The sequence below is a fragment of the Pogoniulus pusillus genome, chromosome 21 (assembly GCF_015220805.1).
Source record: "Pogoniulus pusillus isolate bPogPus1 chromosome 21, bPogPus1.pri, whole genome shotgun sequence".
Classification (NCBI taxonomy): domain Eukaryota; kingdom Metazoa; phylum Chordata; class Aves; order Piciformes; family Lybiidae; genus Pogoniulus; species Pogoniulus pusillus.
The window spans coordinates 11720526-11746115 of NC_087284.1; the positions used below are offsets into that span (position 1 = coordinate 11720526).

The 25590-nt window shown below is 43.8% G+C and overlaps 1 protein-coding gene across 9 annotated transcripts in view; it reads left to right on the forward strand.

Annotated features, from left to right (window-relative positions):
• The window catches only part of PHACTR1 (phosphatase and actin regulator 1), a 450233-nt gene that overhangs the window by 274246 nt on the left and 150397 nt on the right, over nucleotides 1-25590 (forward strand). Inside the window, exon 1 of one of the 9 annotated variants that reach the window (XM_064160944.1) lies at nucleotides 12037-12186. The exons of 7 other annotated variants lie outside the window; for them this stretch is intronic. In XM_064160944.1, the coding sequence (XP_064017014.1) occupies nucleotides 12063-12186 (124 nt within the window). In that variant the 5' untranslated portion in view covers nucleotides 12037-12062. Of the gene's footprint in view, nucleotides 1-12036; nucleotides 12187-12699; nucleotides 12854-25590 lie in introns of those variants that run through there. One more of the 9 variants, XM_064160947.1, reaches the window with a different exon arrangement.

Sequence of the window (25590 nt, forward strand, 5' to 3'; positions counted from 1 at the left end):
AGACTAGCCTGGTTATGTTCAGCTCTGGGGATGGTAGGGAAATGATGACGTGGGACTTTGCCCACCCTGCTCTGTGCTTCATACCAGTCCACAGCGAAAGTGCAAGCAGAGATGGGAGTCTGATGATGAAAAATGAGTGGGCTGCAGTAAAAAGGAGCTAAAAGGAGGAAAGTAAGAATCCTTTTGTGCTGCTTTTCTTTGGAGAAAGTGAGAAGGTCCTCATGCAGATTTCTGTGCTGTTCAGAGAGGCCTGTGTTTATTCTGAAGGAGGAAGAGACTGAAAAAGATGCTCATTATATTGTCAGAAGCTTCTTGCTTCAGTACCGCAAGCTGCTAGCTCACTGGGAGATATGTATAGAAACTGCATGATATTCCTAGGGATTTGGTTGTCTTTTTTTTCTCATTTGAGGAAAAACGCAAGTGCTTATTGAAGTGAGGAGACTGACACTGTGTGCTGCTGTCAAGCCCAGTGGAGGCAGAGGCTTATGAGAGCTTCCTCCTACAGCTTTGCCGGTGTATGTACCTTAATCATCCTCCACAGATGCTGTGGTACTCTGCTTCCTGCACTGCTCTTGTGTAACTACAAAGTGCTTTCCACTGGTGGGGAAGCCTCTAAAGGTTGGGAGGGTCTGCCAGTTCAAAGACACCCCAAAAGTTTAAATGTCTGTTCACAGCTTTCCTAATCTCCTCTCATTTCTTTCTCAATGCTTTTATCTGATTTTTCTTCCAAATGAACGTTACTTCCCTCCACTCGCTGTTCCCTCCCGAATCTCTCTCTGCCTGCCTACTCATTTGTACTTCTGTTAGACCTCATGAACATTTAGCTTGCTCCTTCGGCTCAGTCTCTCATCCTCTGAGCTCAGTCAGGGCTATATTTTACTGGACTCACTGACAGACTTTCCCTGCATATCTATCTTCCAAAGCCTTTGCATTTTATGACTTTCTCAGATTGCCTCAAACACAGTGGTGCTGGAAACCACAGGAACCGTAGCGAGTTTTAAAGTGAAATGAAAACTCGTTAGTTTTGTGTGGCTGACCCAGTGGCCCACATGAGACATGATGAGTCCCAGGCCTTCGGCCTTGGAAAGTCTGGGTAAGAGCATAAACTGACATCACTGAAAATTAACTCTTTGGGGCTAAGCCTGCAAGACTTAATCTTCCTCATTTCCCTTTTCTTTACTGTGTGAAACTGTTCTTTAAATGAGTGTGCTTTGTGCACAGGCATACCCTTGACCTTCCAGGTAAACTGTTCCAAACTGCAAGCAAGAAAATTAACGTGAGTCATTTATAAAGGCAAAAAATCCAGTCATCTCTATTATGTGCTGATTGTAACCTTGTCCACTGTAGGCTGGTGATCTCAGCCAGTAAAGAGTTTCTGAGACAGCAACTGTCTAGTTAATTGCTCTGAAATAAATCTTTTGGCCTGTCTAGCAGTTTCGAGCCATGCTCTTACTTATTTAGGATGTATTAATTCACAAAAAAATTCTGCAGTTTGATCCTTCTCCATAGTTTCATCCTGAGAAGCAACAATAAAGGTAAGGATTATCAGCAGGGAATGTTAATCTGTGTATATTCTTAGGAAACCATGCTACTTGCTATCATCAGGAATTAATTTGATTAGTCATGTAGACAGAAGTGTGAGGGCAGTGTGTGCTGAGAGCAATGCTTGTGCAAGCTGATTGACTTTACTGCAATTGCCTGCGATGGAAAGTTCAGTTTGACCTATTTTGTTAAATTTTCTTTACAGCCAGATGACTCAGACCTTTGTGGAGCCAGGGCAGGCAGAGCACTGTCTGGCTCAGTCCTCGAGTGCCTGTGACAAAACAGAAAGTCTTAGATCTCTGGGATTTCTTGATATTCACGCCTGTCCCAGACATTGTAAAAGGGATGTCCCCAAGTTTCAGGATATCCCAAGTGGCTGATCTATAAAGATGGAGGTTTTCTCACGTGTGTCTCAAATTAATCACCCAAGATTTTAGACACTAGCAATTACAAATAGATTGCTTTTTTTCTCAGTGGTGTTTCTTGTATTCCCATCTTGAGACAGGTGAAATTCTTAAGAAAACTGAGAAAACCATAGTGCCATCCTGAAAGGGGCTGGCTGTGAACTGCTTTCCTGAGCTTTCTTTGCATTCAAGAGTCTCCAGATAAGGCTTTTCCAAGTATTCAGATTGTCTCACAGAAAGCTTGATCAGTTCCACAGTTCCACAGTTTTTCATTGCATGTTATGGATTTGGAGCTTCTGCTGTATTTCCCATTTTACTGTAATTTTGTTCACCATAAAGTTCTTGATAGGAAACAAATCATAGTGCGCATCTGGAATTCTCCTATTGCCTTCTTCGTTTTGCTTTTCAAACATGCAGTTTTACTTGCAGCCAACAAAACTCAGTGCCTAGTTCCTGTATCACAGCATCACAGAATGGTGGAGGTTGGGAGTGACATCCAGAGATCCTCTAGCAGGGGTTACCTAGAGCAGGCTGTTACAATGTCCAGGCAGGTTTTAAACGTCTCCGGAGAACGAGACTCCACAGCCTCTCTGGGCAGCCTATTCCAGTGCTCTGGCACCCTCAAATGAAAAAAGTTTTCCCTCAGGTTCAGATGGAATGTCCTGAGTTTCTGTTTGTGCATGTTTCCCCTTGTCCTGTCGCTGGGCACCACTGAAAAGAGTCTGGCCCCATCTTCTTGACACTTCTCTTTAGATACTTGATAAGCACTGATGAGATCCCCTCTCAGTCGTCTCATCTTCAAACTAAACAACCTCTATTAGCCTGTTCTTGTAAGAGAGATGCTCCAGTCCCTTCATCATCATTGCAGCCTGCCTTCGGACTCTCTCCAATAATTAATCTAGTATTCATAGGACATGGTATAAAACTAAACATGATGTGGGAGCAGTTCTTCCTATTTGCCACTCAGAGGTGACCAGTGCTCGACTTCATCTATTTTAAAGGCTTGAACTTCTCCTCTGGACCTTCCGCCTCCTTTTTCGTAGCTAGGAGCATTTTCAACAAGAATAAGTCATCTTCAGTTTTCCCCCCAGGGGCTTGATAGACACACAGGCACACACTGCCTTCTCCCCTCACTGAGCTTTTTTTAGCATGCTGTGGGGGAGCATAACCTTGTGAGGAATTACAGATGCAGCCAGATACCTGTGTGTGGGTTTGGGGTTTGAGGAATTTTTAAAGTGATTTTTCTGCATCTATATATAAGACAGCTCTGGTTTTGACGGGAGGAAAGCAGAAGATGCAGAGCTCTTTATTTGTGAGCAGAAGGAAAAAGATGTTTGATGAGGAATGGTAGTGAAAATCCAGCATGTGTTGGACCTGATTCTCTCAGTGTCAAGCAGGGAGTAACTGGTGAGGAAGTTGCTGCATGTTGAGTCTTCAAGTCACCAGTGCTAGTACGTTTTGGTATATGTTCATGTGTTTAGCCATAGGAATTGCTAAGTTGTCCAGGCAGAATGGGGCTCAACTTCCTCCCTGGCTTCAGTCTCATAAGTGCAGTGAGGTTTTTGGAAGTACTTCTTCTTAGCATCAAGATTGCAGGTGTATCTAAACAGAGGGTGCAGGAGTGCTGTTGGGTCCCAGTTCATGCCTCTGCTTCAGGCTTTGTCTGTCGTCAAGGTAAAATGGTGTAGGTTTCCTTTCTTCTGGAAAGCCAGTTATGCAGGATCTAAACAGATAACTACAGCCCCAGGCCAGGTCACATCTAAATTAGATCCCAAAACTGAGGGTAGATTTTCTAAGATGGGAGCTGTTGGCCTTGTTAGGGCTATAGTGACCAGTGTCCCTTGCACTAGAACTTACAGTGGCTTTGTTATAGCTAGAACTTCACCTGTAATATCTACACAAGGATTGGCTCTTCAGTGTCATCCAGTGCTAATGGCTGCTTGCTCAGCTCTTTGACAAATCCAGACTGCACATTGGTTTGTTGTTAGTGTTTACCATCAGCTTCATCACAATTTTGGGCGTTTTGGTGTTCTTCCAACAGGAGTAGAGAGGTGATTGTCTCCTTGTACTTCTGCTCTGGTGAGATCACAACCCGAGTGTTGTGCTCACTTTTGGGCACCTCACTACAAGAGGGATGTTGAGGTGCTGGAGAGAGTGCAGAGGAGGGCAACAAAGATGGGGAAGGGTCTGAAGAATAAATCTTATGAGGAGCAACTGAAGGAGCAGGGGATGGTTAGTTTGAGGAAGAGGAGGCTGAGGGGAGATGGCATGACTGCAGCTATCTGAAAGAATGTTGTGGAGAGGTTAGTGCTGGTCTCTTCTCACAGGTAATTAGTGATAGAACAAGAAGGAATGGCCTCAAGCTGTGACTGGTCAGCTTTAGACTGGACCTTAGGAAAAAAAATTCACAGCAAGAGTGTTCAGGCATTAGAATGGGCTGCCCAGGGAGGTGGTTGAGTCCCCAACCCTGGATGTGTTTAAAAGTCATGTGAATGTGGTGCTTGGGGATGTGGTTTAGGGTGCAGCTTGTAGAGTAGGGATATCAGGGTCTTTTCCAAGGTGAATGTTTCTGCGCTTCTGTGATTAATTACATGTGTATGTTTGGGCATTCAAATGGCAAGTCAGCAACTGTCCTTCTAGGCAGATGACATCTCCCTTTTTCTATCCTTAGAAGTCCTTTACTGTCAGCAGTTCTTCACACTTGCAGCAAACAAGTGTTTCTAAGCTTATGTGATTTTTGTGTGTAACCTTTTCTGTTCATTTTTATCACACCATATGGTACCACACTGAAATAAAGTGTGGCCTCTCTTAAATAAGGAGACAACTCCATCATGGCAAAGCATGTGCATAAGATGTGGAGAGCCCTGCAAGTAGAGCAGGAAGGAGCCATGTGATGCTTCAGCAACGTTGCTGAATGTAGGAAGGCCAGGAAAGAGTATTTTTGTGCTTTCTCCCTTCAGTTTGCTTTTGTTTGTGCGTCACTCATCACCTGGCTCTCCTGGGCTCCTAAATATGAGGAGTAGCTGGGATTGTTGCTTAGGAATGTGTTTATAGCTGTAGAGCTAAAAAGGTCATGTTCTATTTTGGCCTGCAGGAGTCTCAGGCTGATTCTCCCTCCTCCTTGCCCTCCTAGTTTTGCTGATGTGCTGTGCAGTAAGCAGAAATCTGCAGAAACACTGTCAGCCTCACACCTGGGAGCTCCTGCCATGGACCCCGAGTCCTGTTGCACTAATTGCCTGGCAAAGAGAAAACACTTGAGTAACTCCTTTGGCAAATATCAGCTGTCCTGGGGTGGCTTTAAGGATAGCAGGGGCTATTGTGTTAGTGGCTGATTCCTCTGTTGTAGTCAGTGGATCAAACTGTACGTATTTTCCTCTTCACTCTGAGCTGGTTTCAGTATGTGTAATAAAACATCAATGTATGCATTCATCACCAGAGCAGCTGGTAATTAGTTAATTTATCTTTCATGGCTGTTTTACTCTCACTGGCATTGATAGTGCAGTGGGCAGAAGAAATAGGAAGGAAAGGAAAATATTTAGAAAAATTTGCAAAGTACAGGAGCATCTCTGCAAAAACACTAAAGAGACTGTAAACCAAATGAATCATGGTGGTTTGGTTAGAGAGATTAAAATGGTTGAGGAGTGATGCTGTCTTGTTAGATGTGTGGTTAGCCTTTTCACTTGGACAGTGCGCTTTGTTAGCCACAACTTCTTCAGGGAAATGCTGCAGCTCTCCAAGACAGCCTTTGTATTGAAGAAATGTGGTTGAGAGGCTTCCCTGTGATTTCTGATATCTACTTGTGCTGGAAGCAGGAGGGAGCCTGTCCTGCCCACGAAGAATCACAGAATGTTAGAGATTGGAAGGGACCTCCAGAGATCAGAGTCCAACCTCCTTGCCAAGGCAGGATCACTTAGTGTAGTTCACACATGAATGCATCCAGGCAGGTTTTGAAAGTCTGCAGAGAAGGAGACTCCATAACCTCTCTGGGCAGCCTGTTCCAGTGCTCTGTCACCCTCACTGTAAAGAAGTTTCTCCTCACATTAAGGTGAAACCTTCTGTGTTCTAGTTTATAGCCATTGCTCCTTGGCTTATTGCTGCTGACCACCAAAAAGAGATTGGCCTCATCCACTTGACACCCACCCCTCAAGTAGTTATACACATTGATCAGATCTCCTCTCAGTCTTTTCTGCAGACTAAACCTTCATGTTTTTCATTTGAGGGCCTCAGAGCAGACTTCAGGGGTGTCCTGAGTGGCATTGGGCATCTGAACAATGCCATAGCTTGGAGAAGAAAGATAAAATGATGCAGCCTAGAACTTGCCTGATTTTGGCTGCTCTGTTTCAGCATCAGTTTTTGCTTTCACAGAGGTTGTCTGAGGGCACAGTGTCCCAAAAAATAGACTTGTAGCTAGGTGATCTGTGACAGGGCGAGACATGGTCAAGGGACAAAAATGGAAAGACAGGATGAAGCCTCAAAGATTTTGATGCAGATCTGAATCCATATCTCAATAGTCATCTGCTCAAAAGGGCCGTTGCTTTCGTATCTCTTTTATGAACAAAGGAAGTGATACTTTCCTTTATCACACAGAATCACAGAATGTCAGGGGCTGGAAGGGACCTTGAAAGATCATCATCCAGTGCAACCCCCCTGCCAGAGCAGGATCACCTCTACCCGATCACACTGGATCGCATCCAGGCAGGTCTTGAATATCTCCAGAGAGGGAGACACCACAACCCCCTGGGCAGCCTGTTCCAGTGTTCTGTCACCCTCACAGTGAAGATTTTTTTTCTCTGACATTGACATAGAATTTCCTATGTTCCTCAACTTCCACCCATTGCCCCTTGTCCTGTCATCAGGCATCACCAAGTACAGCCTGGCTCCATTCTCTCAGTACTCACCCTTTGCATCTGTATAAACATGAATGAAGTCATCTCTCAGTGTCCTTCTCTCCAAACTGAAGAGCCCCAGATCCCTCAATCTCTCCTCATAAGAAAAGTATTCCAATCTGTTAATTTTTGTGGTTCTTCACAGGACTATCTCAAGCAGTTCCCTGAGGTCCTTCTTGAACTGAAGGGCACAGACTGGACACAGTACTCAAGATGAGACCTCACCAGGGCAGAGTAGAGGGGAAGGAGATGACCTACTAACCACAGCCTTTCTTATACACCCCAGAATGTCACTGGCAGTCTTGGCCACAAGAGCACATTGGTGGCTCATGATCATCCTTCCATCCACTGGGACCTCCAGGTCCTTTTCCCCTTCACTGCTTTCCAGCAGATCAGTCTCCAACCTATACTGATCCATGAGGTTATTCTTTCCCAGGTGCAAGACTCTACACTTGCCCTTGTTGAATTTCATTCAGTTTCTCCCCTCCCAACCCTCCAGTCTGTCTAAGTCTCTCTGAATGACAGCACAACCCTTCAGTGTGTCAGCCACTCCACCCAGCTTTGTGTCATCATCAAACTTGCTGACAGTGGACTCTATGCTCTCATCCAGGTCGTTGATGAATATATTGAATAGTACTGGTCCCAGTTCTGACTCCTGAAGGGCTCCAATAGATGCAGGCCTCCAGCTAGGTTCCATCCCATTGACCACACTCTCTGACTGCTTTACTTCAACCAGTTCCAAATCCACCTCACTACTCAATCATGCAGACCACACTGTCTCAGTTTAGCTGCAAGAATGCTATGGGAGATGGTGTCAAATGCTTTACTGAAATCAAGATAAACCACATTTGCTGCTCATCATCTACCCACCTGGTTATGTCCTCGTAGCAGGCTATCACATTGGTCAAACATGACTTCCCTTTGGTAAAACCATGCTGACTGCAAGGAAGGGAAGTGAAGTTTCAGATGTTTTCCCAAGCTTATAGAAGAAGTGAATGTGTGTTGGAAATAGGATACAAGTTTGTTGAGTTGCTGTCCAATAACCAACTCTCTGATGATCCTCTTCATTGACTTTATTGTTCATTGTGCAATAAAATTATGCCAAGGTTTGTAGCCACATATTGAGGTAGTGCAAGATTTAATATGCCATTTTTTTAATGTTACCTTTATAGACAAGGCAAAGCATGTAATTTTCTGCAGGAATACTGTAGTACATTCATTTTACATTATTTGTCCTGGAACTGATTAGCAACAGCAGCTTTCACCATAATTACACAGATCATAATTAAACATATTTTTGTTTTATGAGCTGTAGCAAATTCAGATTCTCTATAAGGCAGCTCTTAGGAATGAAGACAATTTGCATGTTACAGAGAAGTGCATGTTACAGGAGACATACTAGCAGATGGCTTCAGGGCTTGTTTGCATTCTAAATACATGGCACCTGCAAGCAAAAATGCACTGGCCTTTTTCTCTCGGTGATAATTTGAGGTTCTTATCCACATGGAATCTGTGTTACCCACTGGACCAGTTACTTAATTCCCAAATGCCCCCAAACATGTCAGAGCAGCTGGGCTCCTGCAGTTTCCTGGGATCTGCTCGCAAAAAACCCTGTCCATTCCTGTTGTGTTTAGCGGTTCTTTCATAGTATAGAGTACACACAAAGATACACAGAGTCACTAAAGAGAAAGCTTTTGACGTGACCTGTAGGAATAGGGCTTGCTCCTCTCCTTTTCTGAAAGTTATTTAAGGTTGGGACATGATAACAAGGCCACCGAAAATACAGGGGTTTGGATACCAACTCTGCTTTCAGTTCTGAGTTGAATTTCACAGGTTTAGAATAAAGAGAGTTGGAAGAGGAGGGATAAACATGGTTGAAACAAAATCTGAAGAAACAGAAGCTTAAGCTTGGAATGAGCGAACTGTTTGCACTGAGCTCGATGGAACATGTTTTTCCTGTTTTCCCTCTCATTTTGCTATGAATAGTCTTTGAACAGTCTGTGTGAGTGCTTCCTCCCTCTCTTCTACACTTCCAGAGCACCATGAAATAGGATTTCATACAATTTGTCTGAAAATTGGAAACATCACTGTTCTTTAGCTGAGGAGCTGAGATACCAAGATGTTGTTAAGGTCACAGAGGAAGACTGCAAAAGACTTGGTGACCTGACCCATTTTTTCATGCCCTGAGTCCTACCGGGTTCCTGAACCACAGGACCATTGGCCTCAGAAAACCAGCTGTGCTGGTCTTCAGCTCTGCTGAATATATCACCCTAGTTTCCTTTCCTGAAACAGCTGAGGCACAGCACCCCAGTGCTGCCCTTTGATAGTAGACAGAATCATAGAACGGGCTGAGCTGGAAGGGACCTACAAAGATCATCTAGACCAACCCCTCTGCAGTCAGCAGGGACATCCTCAACTAAATCAGGCTGCCCAGAGTCCTGTCAAGCTTCACTTTGAGTATCTCCAGGGATGGGGCCTCAACTACCTCCCTGGGCAACCTGGTCTAGTGTCCCACTACCCTCATAGTAAAGAACTTGTTCCTAACATCCAGTCTAAATCTGCTCTTCTCTACTTTGAAGCCATTGCCCCTTGTCCTGTCACCGCAGGCCTTTGTAAACAGTCTCTCTTCATCCTTCATGTAAGCCCACTTCAGGTACTGAAAGGCCGGAATTCCAGTTTAGAGCTCACCCTGCATTTCATTGGCACTCATTTTCCCCATATTGAGGGAAGCTGGCATTTGAATGTGCTTCCTTTTCCTGATGCATTTCTATAACGTGTCAGTGTCAAGTACCAGTAACACACAGCTGTGAATTCTAAGGAAGTTCAGAAGATTAATTATGGTCATGCCTTCTGCTTACCTAATTATTTGCTGAATTGCAACCAAACTGAAGGTGTTCTCAACAGCAAGGAATATGTGAGAGGGAAATCCATGGTGAGTGTTCAAGCTGCTGTATGACTGGTAGGAGACCAAACTCTTGTCAGCTTTTGCTCTCCTAATATATAATGTAGCAAACTGGCTCAGCGTCAGGCATTTGAAGGGATGACTTTTCAGTGCATTAACTTGTAACTACATGATACATACATTTGGGGAGTTCACCTCCTTGTTCGTGAATAATTCTGCCTTCCCTGTTCTCCTACCACTTAGATGAAATGGGTGAGAATTTCAGATGAGCAACACATGCAAAATTAAATCCTTTGGGGCAATACTTAACCTGAGGTGACCAACACCATTAAACAGAAACCTGTATACGTAGCTCAGCATGCAGGTTGCTTTGTGTGGCTTAATGAATGAAATGGTTCTGCTGAGAGTATACTTCAGCCTGTATTTCCGTGAGATCAGATAGTTCCTAGTCTGATTTGTGAATGCTGTTGAGGAAGGTAAAGCCTCACAATTTTTGCCATACATGACATCTCGAGGTTTCAAGTCCTGAGAGCACCAGGTGAGAAGTCAGACTTGCATCAGGATGGTGCAGAACAAGTAGGTCAGCAGTTTCATTGCATGCATCTTCTGTGTGTCCATGTGTGTGTGTGCGTGTGCAGTTGATAAAATGGAAAACCATGACACTGAATCCTTGAGTTTCTGCTCTTTCTTTAGGCAAAAGTCTTGCTGACTGTTTCATGCGTAGTCAAAGGGAACCAGGGCTGTTTTGGGCTCTTGTTGCAGTAAAACATGTGGCAACAATATGTGGAAATGGTAAAGAATTGCAGAATGAGGTGGATTTCTTCTAACAGCAAGGCTGAGCTTTAGCTAAAAATAAGGAGAATGGTGTTATTCTTTGCCATGTTTCGCCTGCCCCAGTTGTGCTCTCTGTGCATAGTGCCTGCCAAACTGATAGCTTGCTGAAGATTTAAAGGAGCAATACTCAAATTCCTATAATAGCTACCAGAATAGCTGAGGTTATCATCTCTTCTTAAAGCTTTTGTCCCCAAAGCCTGCAAGAAGCAAGCATCCTCAACCCTGCTCCCCCTTTCTTTGTGTCACTGGCAGTGTCCTGAGCTGCTGCGTCTGCAGGTTTGGCAGCTTGGGCTGTTTACCGTGAAAAGAGATGGCACATTTTGGGGGCAGCTGGGCAGCAAGGGATTGACAGTGTCTGGACAGAGATTACAATTCCCTTCGGGCTGGGGGAGCTTTCAAAGTGCACTATCCAGGCTGCAAGCACCCGGGGATGTTCTCTGGAGCAGCTGCAGTTTGGGCAGGAGGCAAGGGAGACAAAGGAGGAGGTATTCATCTCTTCAGATAAGCATTCAGCTTAATCTGGTCAGCGTGTCTCTGGCCAGCCTTTGCCTGGTCCCACTGCAGGGGTGCTTGGGCTGAAGTCACCAGGTGGTGTCAATCACTATCAATGGCTGTCCTTGAGAGCTTCTTGCAGGACAGGCACTTCCTCTGTCTTTTCAAGAAGCGAATGGGGAGCAAAAGCAAGAATGAAAAGCCGGAGGGTTGTGCAGGTGGAGAGTTGGTTTTCCTGGGGCACCTGCAGCAGAGCGGCCCTGTGCCCCCTGGGCGGAGGTGCGGTGAAGGGGTGGAGGGACAGCGCTCTGGCAGCCTTCTGCAGCCCGTCGTTTGTGTGTAAAATACTAATTAGAGCGGGACGGGCAGCCATGCCGCCAGGGCAAGATTGCCAGGCGAGAGAATCGCAGCGGGTCCTACCCGGGACCGGCGGCGCTGGCAGCGCCAGGGCTGCGCCTGCCATCCCACAGGGCTCCGGTCCGCTTGTCGCGGGGCTGGGCGCTTGCCAGGAACGGGAGAGGACATGAGAGAGAAGGAAGGGGCGGGAGGGGCGAGCAAAGGGGAGAGGCTCTGCTCTCCGGGGAGGTGTGCAGCCGGTAAGGTAGCCACAACTGTACCGGGCTCCTTTTCGCCTTCAAGCGTGTCCCGTGCCCGTGGCTGCGGGCGAGGCTGGCGGCGGGGCCATGCTAAGCGTCCTCCGGCCGAACCTGAGCGGGTTGGTGAGGAGCAGGGTCGCGAAGGGCAGCAAGGTTCAGGCAGCGCTTCTGCCTGCTCTGCCTCCCGCCTCCCCCCTCACTCTCCCTCCCCCCCACCCCTTCCCTTCATCCCCGCTGTGTGTGTGTGGCAGCTAAAGACTGAGGCGAGAGGGAGCGGATGGCGGACTGCACGCACGCCAGGCAGCCTGACATGCTGCTGGCTTTTCCTTCGTCTGGCTGCGGGCAGGGCTTGGTTTCAATCATGAGTAGCGAGAAGCCTAAAAAGAAGGCTTTCTATCTAGTGAGGATGAAGCCACTGAAGGAGCACACCATCGCTAACAACAACGTCTCTTTTGTGATACACTGTCACATAGGGAAGGAGATCAAACACATTTGCAGCAACTGCAGTCGCGGGGAGGAAGCCCGTGACGGTGAGTGCCGAGGTGCCGTGGGTGCAGGCGAAGGCAGAGAGCGTGTGCTTGCATGGCGGGGGGGGAGGTGTGTACCTTCATGTGTGCGCTCCCGTCGGAACCTGGGATGCTCGGCTTGCCCCTCCACAGATCCCGGGGAAAGAGGAAAGGGAGCGCGGGCGGTGTGTGCTGGGCATCGATTCAGCCTGTCGATCAGAGAGATGCCAAGAGGGACAGATCCCACTCCTTTCCTACGGAAGCTTTGTGCTAACAGTTAAGGCACCAACTCTTCTGTTTTTTCCTTCGGTTCCCCCCCCTACCCACCCACCCCCCCGCCCCCAGTTGCTATAGAAATTATCATGTGTATCGATTGTGTTTTGTTCCCATTCCCATGAATTTTAGATCAGGGTTTCCTGCCCTGATACATCAACTTTTTCTGTGTCGTGCTGCAGTAGTTCACTTGACTCAACTCAGTATCTGGAAGGATTGGTTTACTTGGAATCTAGCTAGGCTGATTTTCACCATGCTGTGGAGTGCATGGGGAAGATTGTACTTCTGTTGGAATTAATATAGTGCTCTTCATCAGACAACTCTTATTATCCCTTCCCCCTCTCCTTTTTGGACTAAGCAAAACCTCTGGAGGGTATTTAGCAAGTGACGGGGTAATCAATCACAGGTGTTGCTACAGGTAAGTATATGCTTTTTATGTTTCTGGGAATGCAAATACTTGAAGGCAGCAATAAGAAATTACTCGGATTTTGCCAAAGTCAGCAATTAGGAGAAGCTAAAAACTAAAAGGAACATAAAAGCATTCAGGAAAACAGCTTCACAGATGTTAAGCTACATTCTTGTTCATTTTTTGTTTGCTCTGTGGTTTTGCATGCTTCTTAGGACTGAAGGCACTCGACTTAGGACTAACCTATTAACAGATGTGGTGGACAGATCTCATTTTCTGAAGGTCAGGGAAAAGAGTGTTTTTTATGATAAGTGTGAATATGAAATGGTTATAATTTCTGAAATTACATTCTCAGTAGTTGTTGGCACTTCATTTTTAAACTTTCATCCCTGAGGCTGATATCACCATCATTATTAATGATATAAAGTTGCTTTCACTTGCTCTGTCCAAAAGAACAAAATACTATTTGAGATCTGATGGTCCTTTGTTAACCACAGGTCTGCAGTTTAAGGAACCAACTATGGGTTTGCTAATGTCTCTTCAGAATTGGCATCCTACTACTGTGATTATTGTTTCCTTTGGTTAAAAAGCAACTAAAACAGAACAGAATTGATTTCAATGGAGAAGGAGAAAACAACCTGAGAACCTAGAAACCCACAGTGGGTTAAGCACTCTTACTGCTTATGGCACTACAGCAGAGGGAAGAATCTGATGAACACTATGCAAAATGTTGAGTGTTTTATTTCGTCCTATGTGATGCTGGTGACAGCAAGCCTCACAAATGTAAAATGAAGGACTGTGTGCAGCATCAGCAGGTACTTTACACTATCAGCATGGGGTTTTTAGCCTTAAAAGCAAGTGAAGCCATTTGTTAAAAACATGTTTTTCTAGATTGATGGAATTGGCTTAAACCTCAGTTGCAACATCTTTTACTCTTGAGTTTGTTTGGTTTTGGGTTTTTTTGTTGGTTGGTTGGTTGGTTGTAGGATTTTTTTCACCTTGTACTTGAAATCTTTGCACAATAAGAGTAGAACATTGTTTTCCTCCCTTTTAATGCACACATGTGTGCATCAATGCTCATGAATGTGTAACTCCAGCTACTTGTACCTCTTAACAGGCTCATAGGTATGTATTTAATGTCTTTCCCCCCTTTTTTATGTTTATTTATCTTCAAACCATTAGGTACCCAGAGGAGAGGGTATGCCTCTTGACAAGAGATAATCTAGTAACCCTAGAGGCAAAGAATAGAGCAGAGAGGCTTCCAAAGTACCTCATCGGTCTGTATTCATCCCCTCCTTTTGTAGGGTAGGATTTCATTCCACTTCATGCAAGTAACTTTTATGGTCATCATTTACACAGTATGCAATAATAGTACAGCTTTGATTCTTTCTTTCCCACCTGCTGACATAGCTATGAATTTCTTTCAGAGAGTAAAGAAACTGTAGTCCCAGCTATGCTGGCTGAGGACTCTTACTGACTCTGACACGTTTTTCACTACTGAAAAATGCCATTTTTTCACTGCTTAATGCTTGTTCTTGACCTTTGAGGTCTAGCAGGAAAGGATGGTATAATGAACTGAAATTATGATGCAATGATAATGTCATCAGTACAGATCAGGTAAAAACCTGTGACCAGCCCAGGTAGAGAAACTTGTAGGAATTTCCATGTGTCCATACATTCCTACAGTTGTGCAGACTAAAGAGCACTCAGAAGGAGGACCACTTAGCACTTAAGGGGACCACTTAGCATGTAACTTTTCAATCTGGAAGCCTCCACCCTCATATTCAAACCTATATGTATTTTATACATGGTCTTGCAGGTCTAAAACTGCATCAGTGGACCCAAAAGTACTGTGTGGGTCCTGTGACTTGGGCAAATAGTATGCTTGTTGAAAATATGCACAAAGACCAGGATTTAGTCTATATAGCATAGGCAAGCCAGTAGGATACATTGATTTAATCCTGAAATACACACCAAAACCAGTTATGAGCCTTGGATTCTAGTGATCATTTTGCTCTGCTTTCTCACTTACTGCACTGGCAGGACTGGAGAAGGAAAGTTCATGCTGGAACAGACAGAAATCCTTTGAAGACCAGTAACTGTTCTAGCAGAAGTCTCAAGTAGGAGAACAGCAGAAGAGGCATCTGTGAAACTGTAGAAAAAATGGCAGATGCTGAGTTGTATGACATCTTGGAAGGGAGATCATATCATTCAAACAGAAGTCAGTAAAGGAATTTGGACATGCATGTACACTAAGGGTAAAGGGAGTTGATGTGGATGCAGCATTTAGATGAATTAAATAGGAAATGAGAAGACTGAAGAGAAGCAGGAGGTTACAGTAATGCAGATGGAAGTGGGAGGTGCTTTAGATGATGGACTGAAAGGATTAGATGCATTTAATACTTAGTTGGAAAATAGAAAGAACAGTTTCTAAAGCACCAGTGCTGACTTTGGATGACAGAATAGCAGAAAATGGTGTTGGAAAGGAAGAAGTAGCAAAACTGTATGTAAAAATAAGGTATGTGTTCTCATCCTGTGAAATTTGAATGGCCACGGAACATCCAGTGTAGAAAGATTCAAGTCACCTCCAGGAGTAAAAGAGCAATCAGAGCTGACCTCCGAATGCTGTGGGAAGAGGGCTGCGAGGAAGATGGTGGGAAAAGTAGATTGGTGAAGAGCTGCAAAAGTCTCAAGAAAAGACAGGCAAGAAGTAAAGAGACAACAAGTGGAGGTATTTTGAAAGTTCAAGAAGCAGGAAGGGAACATAACATGGGAAAATGACTGATAAGGTTGTAGAGCAAAAGGAGTTGGAACTACAAAAGACAGAGGTGCACTGGGACTCTGTGATTCTAAATATCTGGTATGTACATAGCACTTCTTAATGTACTGGTTCCAGTGTCCTCTGGGAGGGTTACGGTGGTGCTTGGTCATAGCAGCTGATATGACTGATGAGCAAGGGAACAGTAGTTAGAGGAATAAATACCAGGAGAAGAGATTTGGCTGGGTTTAAAGGTGTTCATACACCGAAAACTGACTGTAGAAGTCTTAGGCTGGATCTTGAACATGGTTTAGAGACATCTTTGCTTTAGTGTGGCTAGAACTGTGGCTTTAGTCTAGCCTTGAGCTCTGTCAGGTAAAGGGTTGGACTTGATGATCTATGAGATCTCTTCCAACCCTGATAATACTGTGATACTGTGAATTGTAGATGTTTCAAAGGTACTCAAGAGGGCTCTGAGCAACCTGCTCAATTTAAGGATGTTCCTGCTTACTGCAGAGGAGGTTGGACTAGATGACCTTTAGAGGTCCCTTCCAACCCAAACCATTTTATGATTCAATGAAGTGACCTAACAGGAAGAGTGAATTGGACAATTTTGATTTTTATGCAAAGGATCTGAGAAGAAAACTGAAGAGGAAATGACAACAAAGCTGGTGAGGGGTATTGAGCACAAGTGCTATAAGAAGTGGCTGAAAGAACTGGGGTTGTTCAGCCTGGAGAAAAGGAGGCTGAAGGAAGACCTCTTCACTCTCTACAGCTACCTGAAAGGAGGTTGTAGTGAGATCTGGGTCAGCCTCTTCTCCAAGACAACAAGTTGTAGAACAAGAGGAAATGGCATCAACTTGCACCAGGCAAGGTTTAGATTGGATATTAGGAAGAATTTATTCACTAAAAGGGTCATAGGGCACTGGAACAGGCTGCCTAGGGAGGTTGTGGAGTTACTGTCCCTGGAGATGTTTAAAAGGCATTCGGATGAGGTGCTTAGGGACATGGTCTAACAGTTGTGTACAAGGATGTGTTGGACTTGGTAATCTCAAAGGCCATTCTAACCAAGTGGTTCTAGGATGCTATGAAAGCAAAATAAAATCCTAGCAGTGCATTGGAAGAGAGGGTCTGCACAGAGAAAACCAGCTTTTTGTCAATGACAGATGAAGGTCTCAACTCAGGGGTTCCTGGCTCAGATCTCACCTCTGCAGAGGACCTCTAGACAGCTTCAGATATGTCCATGTGTGTGTCACTTCATACTTAAGTTCCTTATCTGTAAACCAGAGATCATGGATTCCTTTCACCTGCTTTCTGGTCTGTAAATCAACCATGTGTCCTTTAGTGGGGGAAGAAAGCCCTGCATGTTGTCAACTGCATTCCTAGCGCCAGGCCGTGATACTCTAGGGCTTTAGGGTCTCTAGATACAAGTGTAGTGGAAATATAAATCATTTTAAGAATGAACATAGCCAAAAAGCTTAATTCAGAGCTCAAACTCAGCTTGTTTTCATATGTTCTTCTACTTCAGGGTTTTGCTGTTGAAGCAGAAATGATTCATTATCTTACATATGCATGAAATCAGTGTGGACTAAGATGCTGTTGCCGTAAGAATTCCAACACTGGGGTTTCCGCCTCCATCCATCTTCAAGTGCTCCTAGATAGATATCTTTTCCAAATGGAAAGGGGAATGGGAAGGAGGAGGCTGTGTGAGTGGTGGGTGTATGTGATTCCCACTTGGAATTAAACACTCTATTTTTTCAGTCAGGAACTTTGAGAATATTTGCTTTATTGTCACTTAAAAGATTGTCTCTGAGGTGATTATTTCACTTCCTACAGAACTACTTATTAAATTAAGCCATTATCTTCTAGATGAGCCATAAGCCCGGCAAGAGCTGTGTATAAAAATAAGTTTTCCTCCACTAATTCTCACATTATTTCAAGCAGCAACTGCTCTTCCATTGCTTCTCTGGAGAGAGAGCAGTATGTGGCTCTGAGACACTGCAGGCATTTACAATTGTACCTGGTAAAAATCCTAAAATGTTTTGGAGAAAAAAAAAATTAGACTACACAGAAAGGAAAAGCAGGCAAAAAAAGTGCCACTCGTCCTGCTGTGAATTGTGGGAAGCTGAAAACCATCTTTGAGGTTTCAACAGCTGATAGATGTAATTATGCAATGTGTGTCTTTAGTCTCTGAGGGATAGTTACCTTAAAAAAGAGGCAGGGGTGGGGGGGAAGGTGTGGGCTTTCATTAGAGAGTGAAATATGCCTCCTTGGCAGCACAGATCAAAACATAAACATGGTTTATTTCTACAGAGCTGAACTCTGTAGTGCTTGGTTTGGGTGAATATGGTGCTATGCCACAGAAAGTCGATACGGTCAAGCAAAAGTATTCCATATCCCAACAGGCTGCTGGGAGGATGAAGGGAATTTTTTGCTCGCTCCAGCATTGTTTTCTGCTTGGAAATGTGAGCTGTCAGCCTGTTGCAGGCTGAGAATAAAGGTGCCCTTCTTGGAAGAAGGTGTGATTCCCACTCATGGTAACTCCCACGTGGCAAAATTCCAAGAGAGGCAGGGCACAGTCATTAGCCTTTGCTTTACCAAGGAGCAGGGAGGATAGAGTCCCAGTGTCCATAGCATGTGTTGTGTATCATACCATGTTGTATATTGTACTGTATCATATATGGTAATTATGGTACCATATCAAGCATGGTACTATATAGCATGTTGTTAGTCATGTATCTTGCATCAGATGGACCATATCATTTATTGTGTTTCATTTATCTCCTGTAGTTCATCATGTATCATTTACACATTTAAGATAATGCGGGGCCTGGCAATTAAATCTTATGAAGAGCGACTGAGGGAGCTGGGGCTGGTTAGTTTGAAGAAGAGGCTGAGGGGAGAACTCATTGCTATCTACATCTACCTGAAGGAATGTAGTAGAGAGGTTGGTTCTGGTCTCTTCTCACAGGTAAATAGTGATAGAACAAGAGGGAATGGCCTCAAGCTGTGCCAGGGCAGGTTTAGACTGGACATTAGGAAATGTTTTTTCACAGCAAGAGTGGTCAGGCGCTGGAATGGGCTGCCCAGGGAGGTGATTGAGTCCCCAACCCTGGTTGTGTTTAAAAGTCACTTGGATATGGTGCTTGGGGATATGGTTTAAGGGTGGACTTTGTAGAGTAGGGATAATGGTTGTACTTGGTGATCCTGAAGGCGTTTTCCAACTGGAATGTTTCTCTGATTCTCTACCATAGCTTATTGTGTATTGTATGTGGCACCATATCACATATCATATACCATGCCTTGGGAAAGATGTCTCCTATCATGTCCCATTTTGTAAATCAGCTGTTGTGTCCCTTAGCACATATTGTATTGCATATCATGTGTTGTATCTCCTAGAGAGTATCACGGATACTATATCACATATCACGTGTCTCGTGCTGTATATGACATCACAACATATCATGTATAGTGTATTGTGTATTGCATATCACTAATCATGTGAAGATAGAGCTTAGAATGTTGAGATCAGTGGCACAGAGTCTAGTGAGAGGTCTATACAAGAGTTGTTCCCCAGAGGTCAATACTGGGTCCAGTCCTGTTCAATATATACAGCAAAAGGCTATGAAGATGATTAGGGGACTAGACCATCTCTCCTATGAAGAAAGCCTAAGGGACCTGGGGCTTTGTGGCCTAGAGAAAAGAAGACTGAGGGGGGATCTTATCAATGCCTATAAATACTTGAAAAGTGGGTATCAGGAGGACAGGGCCAGCCTTTTTTCAGTGATGTCCAGCAATAGGACAGGAGGTAACAGGCACAAACCTGAGCATAGGAAATTCCATCTAAACATGAGGAGGAATGTGTTTACTTTGAGGGTGATAGAGCACTGGAGTAGGCTGCTCAAAGAGGTGGTAGATTCTCCATCTCTGAATGCCATTCTGTGCAACCTGGCTTTCTAGGTGAACCTTCTCTGCCAAAGGATGTTAATCTCTGCTTCCCATCATCAGACGGTGGTCAGTCTCAAGGAGGTAGGGAACTCTACGTGTGGTGGTTTCTCTGGAGGACAAACACCATGGACAAACATCCCCCACTTCCGTCTTTTACTTCATTCTTGTATCAGAGCTGGCGTCGTATGGCATGAAATAACCCTTTGGACAGTTTGGGTCAGCTGATTCAGCTGTGTCCCTCCCAAGATCTTGCTCACCCCTCAGTGTACTCTCAGGGTGGGGAAACGTTGGAAAAACACAGCCTGGATACTTGCTCAGCAGTGGGCAAAGCAGTGGTGTGTTATCAGTTACTGCTGCAAAACACAGCACTGGAAGGATGCTTTGAGGAGAGTTAACTCCAGCCCAGCCAAACCCAATACATGTGTTTGTAACATTATCATTCATCACTATTACCCCAGTTTCTGTGTTTAGCTCATCCCTGGGGGTTAAACTGTAGCAGTAGTTCTATCGCCCAGCAATCCCTCCCTAGCAGAGGAGAAGGATTAGGAAAAGGCAAGGAGACCAGTAGGTCGAAATGAAAATGATTTAATGAGATGGTAAGACTGTTGGTAGAAAGTATATGAAGCTATACTTAGCCCAGCAAAGGTGTGCATGAGTAGGCAGTTGTCAGGGGCAGGAACAGGAGGCTTCAAGCAGGAGGCTCCGTTTTTCTTAGCAAACTTTCCCCTTTGTACCAAGTGAGACAGTTCTGGTCTGGGATGCACCTGTTGCCAGCTCGAGTCAGCTGCCTTGGCTGACTCCAAACTGCAAGTGGCCTGGAGCCCATGGCTGGCTGAGGATTCTGTCCCAGCAAAATTAGGACACTCAGCAAAAGAGGCAGGCATTCTACAGTGTTTTTTGAATCATGAGATTTTATTTCTGGATGCATTCCAGTGGCTGGTAGTAAACATACCACTGTTCCTTTGTCTCTCAAAAGATTATCTTCTTTATAAGCAGACAATATCAAATTGGCTTCCTGTTATTGTCATGTTAGCAGCCCCCAGTTAACCAGAAGGTAATTTGAGTAGCACAGTATGTGTGTATAGTGGTACCACTGTGCTAACAGTCTGACAGCATGTCTAAGATTAACAGTATGTTTGTAGTCTGTTTAACCAAGACTTGTGCTTCTTCCCAATCCATTACCCAAAATCCAACACCAGGGCTCTGAAGCCAATTAAAGGGTGGCACCAGTGAACAGTGGTTGAGCCAGCACTGGCTCAGAAACTGGAGAGTATTCTGAAGTTTGCCATTATCTAGATGCACTCTATAAAGGGGTGAAGTTGGGACATACTTAGAGGCCCTGTATTCCCTTTGTGACTTTGATTTGCGTGCTTCTTGGAAAATGATGATGTTCTTGCCATCCCTCTGAACTGGAAAATGGTCCTCTTACTGTTTTTTTTCTCTAGTGAAGTGTCATGAATCTCTACTGGTCTATTGCTTATAGTTGTTTTGTCTCAGGAAGGATTTGGCAGAGAGGAGTATAAGTAATATTTGATCTTGTCACTGTCATCTCTTCATGACTTTCCTGGCTTTGGGTCCAGTTTACTGAAGATGACATAGATCTAGCAGGGCCTCTACCTTTGGATGAGACTTAAATTCAAAAGAAGATGAACACATGATACAATTTAAATAAATAAAATAGAAATTGGTATTGGTCATTATAAACACACCTGCTGTAGCTTCTGGCTACATTCTGGCTTAATTTATGCCCAGGCCACCCTGTCTAAAAGTTACCCCCAAAATTATAATGCATATCAGCCATTGCAAAGATGTACTGTGTAGAGGGATCTTACAATCAAGCACTACTCCTCCCCAGAGCAAAACTCTGGATCCAAAGTGAGAAAAAAACACAAGTAAGGGAAGACCAAACCTGACTTACAGCCTCTGTGAATTGTCTCTGCTTAGATAGTGAAATTTTTGAAGAGTTCACAACATTACTTAGGAATGGAAGCCAAATACTTCTCCAGCTTCTGCCTTGACACCCCAAAATGTCCAAGAAGGAAAGGAGAGCAGATTTGTCCTGTGTATGCTTTATAGTGTGCCAGTCAGGACATGAACTAGGTTGAGTGACATGCAGGCTTCAAGATCTTTGTTTGTGTAATTGAGACCACACTCTCATACCTATTTCAGTGCCTCTAGGAGTTCAAATTCAGCTACTTAGCAAATCTTTAAAGCCCAAGAGTTGCAATTTAAGATGTACATTTGTGCAGGAGTGGCCTAGTGTATCTGGTGCTTGAAAGAATGTAAGGTGCACTTCAAATCTCCTCTTACCTTCCTCCTACCCTGAACTGTGCAGCCCAAGAGTAGGATAATGGAATTTTTGCTGGTGTTCAATTGATACTGTCTCCTATAACTACCTAAAAGAAAGATCTTGCCCTTTTGCCATCTTTTGTATGACATTTTTCAGGCCATTCCTCTAATGGCTTTGTGCAATAGGAGTGCAAAGAATAAAAGTTAAATGGATGCAATTATTTAATTTATCTTGGGAGATTTTGGTATCAGAGAATGATTTTTGCTTCAGTTTGCTTCCTAAGAGAAGTTGATTATCTCTTTGAAGAAGAACTGAAGTAATGGTATTTGAAATCTTCCCTTGTAAAGGTCTGGAAGCGCAGAAGTGTGGTGGTGATACCACTGAGAATATCAGGTCATTTCAAGTACCACATGTCTGAGGTTTGTTAGACATGTTGATAATAATATTCTTTATCTTCAGCTGTGGGCTGAGGGAGGTACAGCTGCAACGCAAATACTGTTGTCCTGAGAGTTAGTTTTCCTTTTAATATGGATTCCAAAGTCAGCAGATGGAAATGTTTTAAGCAGACCTGAATGCATTGGGGATCTTAAGATAAATAATTAGAATACTCATTAACTACATCCTGACAAATGAGCCAACCACTGTGATCTACTGCATCCAATCTCCATGTATTAGCAAGCTTCTCTGATCTGTATATGCACGTCCACATGAACCTTAGTTACAGTCCCTTGTCAGCAGTCCATGTGATAAGCATTATGGCCCTGGCTTTAGCTCTCTTTGCACATCCATTGGGTTCAGCTGCTTCAACATTTCCAGTACTGAAATCTGACCTGACCCAGCATGCATGTAGCTGGGTCAAGTAGGAGACTTTGTTAACTTCTGAGGTTTGTTTTTCAGTTGAGTTGTAGGTGGAGTTTTTTTGTTCTGGTTTTAGTTTTGGGTTTGGTTTTGTTTGGGGTTTTGCTTGTTTGTTTTTAGTTATATAAATAAATAAAATCAGTAGAACTTATTTCTTTCACACTGGTTGAAATTGAATGTATACAGAGAGTATGTGTTTCATGCTGCTATAGAGCTTTATAGCATCTCATCATTCTTGTTTTACTTTTCAATCTGCTTAAAATGTCAACACTGCTAAAAATTCAGAGGCACAGGCTGAAGAGTCATCAGTGCAAGTGCACAGGCATGGAAATGGATGAGTGGGCAGTGGAAGCTAATTGAACCAGAGGCTGAACTAGTACTAGACCTTCCATCCTCTCATCCCATGCACCAGCAAAACACAATGTGCTGCTTACACTTGTAGCCAAACACACAACGTGCTCCTTACACTAGCAGCAAAACACACAACGTGCTCCTCACACTAGTACAGTGGTTTTATTGGATAAAAAAGCTTAGAAATTCGAAGGCAAAGCTAGGTGCAGAGACTTGTGTAGAACTTAGACTTTATGGATCTTTATTGTAGCCTGTTGTGGTGGGTTGTAATTGCCCCCAAACTAAAATCATCAGACTAGCTGAGAAGGTTTGGAAGCAAAATGAAGCTGTATTTACAAAAGCAAGCTAAAAATCTAGAAGCATACAATACAATGTATGTATACAAAATATATTTACATATAGTTAAAATTCAGAAGCAGTGCAAGGATCCTTCTGTACTGATTCACACACCCCTGGATGAGGGAAAAGGGACTAGCTCTCCCCACAGAGAGAAATCAGAAAGGCCTGCTGCTACTACTTAGCTGTAACAAGAGTCTCAGCCAAGGTCAGCAAAGCCATGCAAAAGCACCAGCCAGCAGCAGCTAGAGTGAAGAAGAGAAAAGGAAGCAGGAATAGTTTGTGCAGCACACTATATCCTGACTGACAGTCTAATGGAATGATATAGACCTATCATTTTTCATTTGTATCCAAACCCTAGTTTATTTACATTTACTATTTTTCTACTCAACATCTTTGAGGTTCTCCTGTTCTGTTTATAATTAAGAACTAGGCTGAAGTGTTAGTTTTAAACCACCACACCTGTTGAGAAATAGAAGAGTAAGATGACTAAAACTTCCATTAATATTTAGAGCCTTGTTTGTAGCCATAAGGGTGAGGGTTTGTGTTCTAGCAATCTTCTGTGGCTCTTAACATGGGATTTGCTACCTGCTGCACTACCTGAATTGAGAAGACCAGTTTCTTACTCTACAGCTGCCAGTCTTTGGCTTCTCTAAATGTGAAAGCAAGGCAGAACTCATGAGGCTCAGTCACACAGCTTCCTTTCCTTCAAAGCCCCCTTCCTATGTTGCATGTACAAGCAAACTAGAATTCAGGAAGTATTTTATCTTTTTGTTTGATTGTTTTTTGCTTTCTTGTGTGTCTCCTTCAAATAAGGACAGCATTTTGCTGGCATTATTTGTCTGTAGTACTCAAGTTGCTAATGTGGGTTTGGCTTTCTATGCATTTTTGTCACCTGAAGCAAGTGCCGTTTTCCTTGTGAACTCGATGTGCTCGTGCTGTGCGTGGAAACCCATGAGCCTTGAAGAAAGCAGAGAGATTCTGTAGCCCGAGTGAGCTGATCCTTCTTTCTCCTGTATATCTCAAGTTGGCAGAACAGCCAGTTCACTTAGCAAGAGAGGCATCACTGATACATGTTCTGGCATTGCATAGAGGCTCAAGAAAGACACTTTTCCTTGGCTTTGTTCTTTTCATTCTCAACTGTCTTTGGATAGTGGACCCTGGACCAATGTCCAAAGACAGTTGGACCAAATTTAAATTGCAAGTCAGTATGAAGCTAGGTGGTGATTTAGTGTTCAGCTTCTCTGAGCTAGGGCATTCCTTGTGTTTGGCAAACAAGTGAAGGTGATCTCCGCTGTTGTTCATTTATTGGAGATTTTTGCATTGTTACTGCATTTGTTGCAAACCAGGCTCTATTTTAATATGTTTGCGTTTAAGTACCTGTGAGTATATCTCTTTTGTTTCTTGTTTTCTCTCTTGGTAGCAAAATACATGGGAGATTTGTCATTCTGAGCACCATCACAAACCCTGTAAAGCTTGAGGCACTTAGCCAGATGCTGTGATTGAGGCCACTCTCTGCCTTGTGAATTCAAACCAAACACTCTTTAACTAAAGACTGTTTTGAAAGTCAGGTTTGCATGGCAAAGACTCCAGTTCAGTTGGAAGACATTTGACTTGACAGAAGGAGATCTATGGCACTTGTAGGAGAACTGTGACACTTTTAGGATGTTGTACAAATACTTTGCCTAAAAGATCAATACTTAAAACTGAGAACACTGTTCCCCGTAGGTGATGTGGGCAGAGGCAATTCGTATTGTCCAAAAAAAAAATCAGAAAGGCTTACATCGAAGTTGTTGTGGTATGAGGTGTTTTGATCTGCTTGGTAGCAGAAGCTTTGAGAGGAAGCTTTCACTTTTTCCCTAAAGAGAAGTCAGATGCCATCATTTTGTTGCCCTGTTCAGTGCCAGCAGTGAAGGGGTTAAAAAAAGATTAGCTGTAAGGAATGTCAGGTTTTGATTGGGTGCAATCCTACCTCTCCGTTGAAATAAAGTCTCACTAATGCCTGTCACAGTTACCTTTATAATGTTGCAAAGCAAACTTTACTACCAATTTCATGGTCAAGTGACTCTCTATATAAGCACACCTCACAGTGTTGCTGGGGTTCTTGTATTTGCAGCTCATAGCATGCCATTGGGTTCCTCTGTCAGATAGCACAGAGAATAGTTATTCCCACCAGTGCAGAGGGAAGAACTCAGTAAGACCATGCCA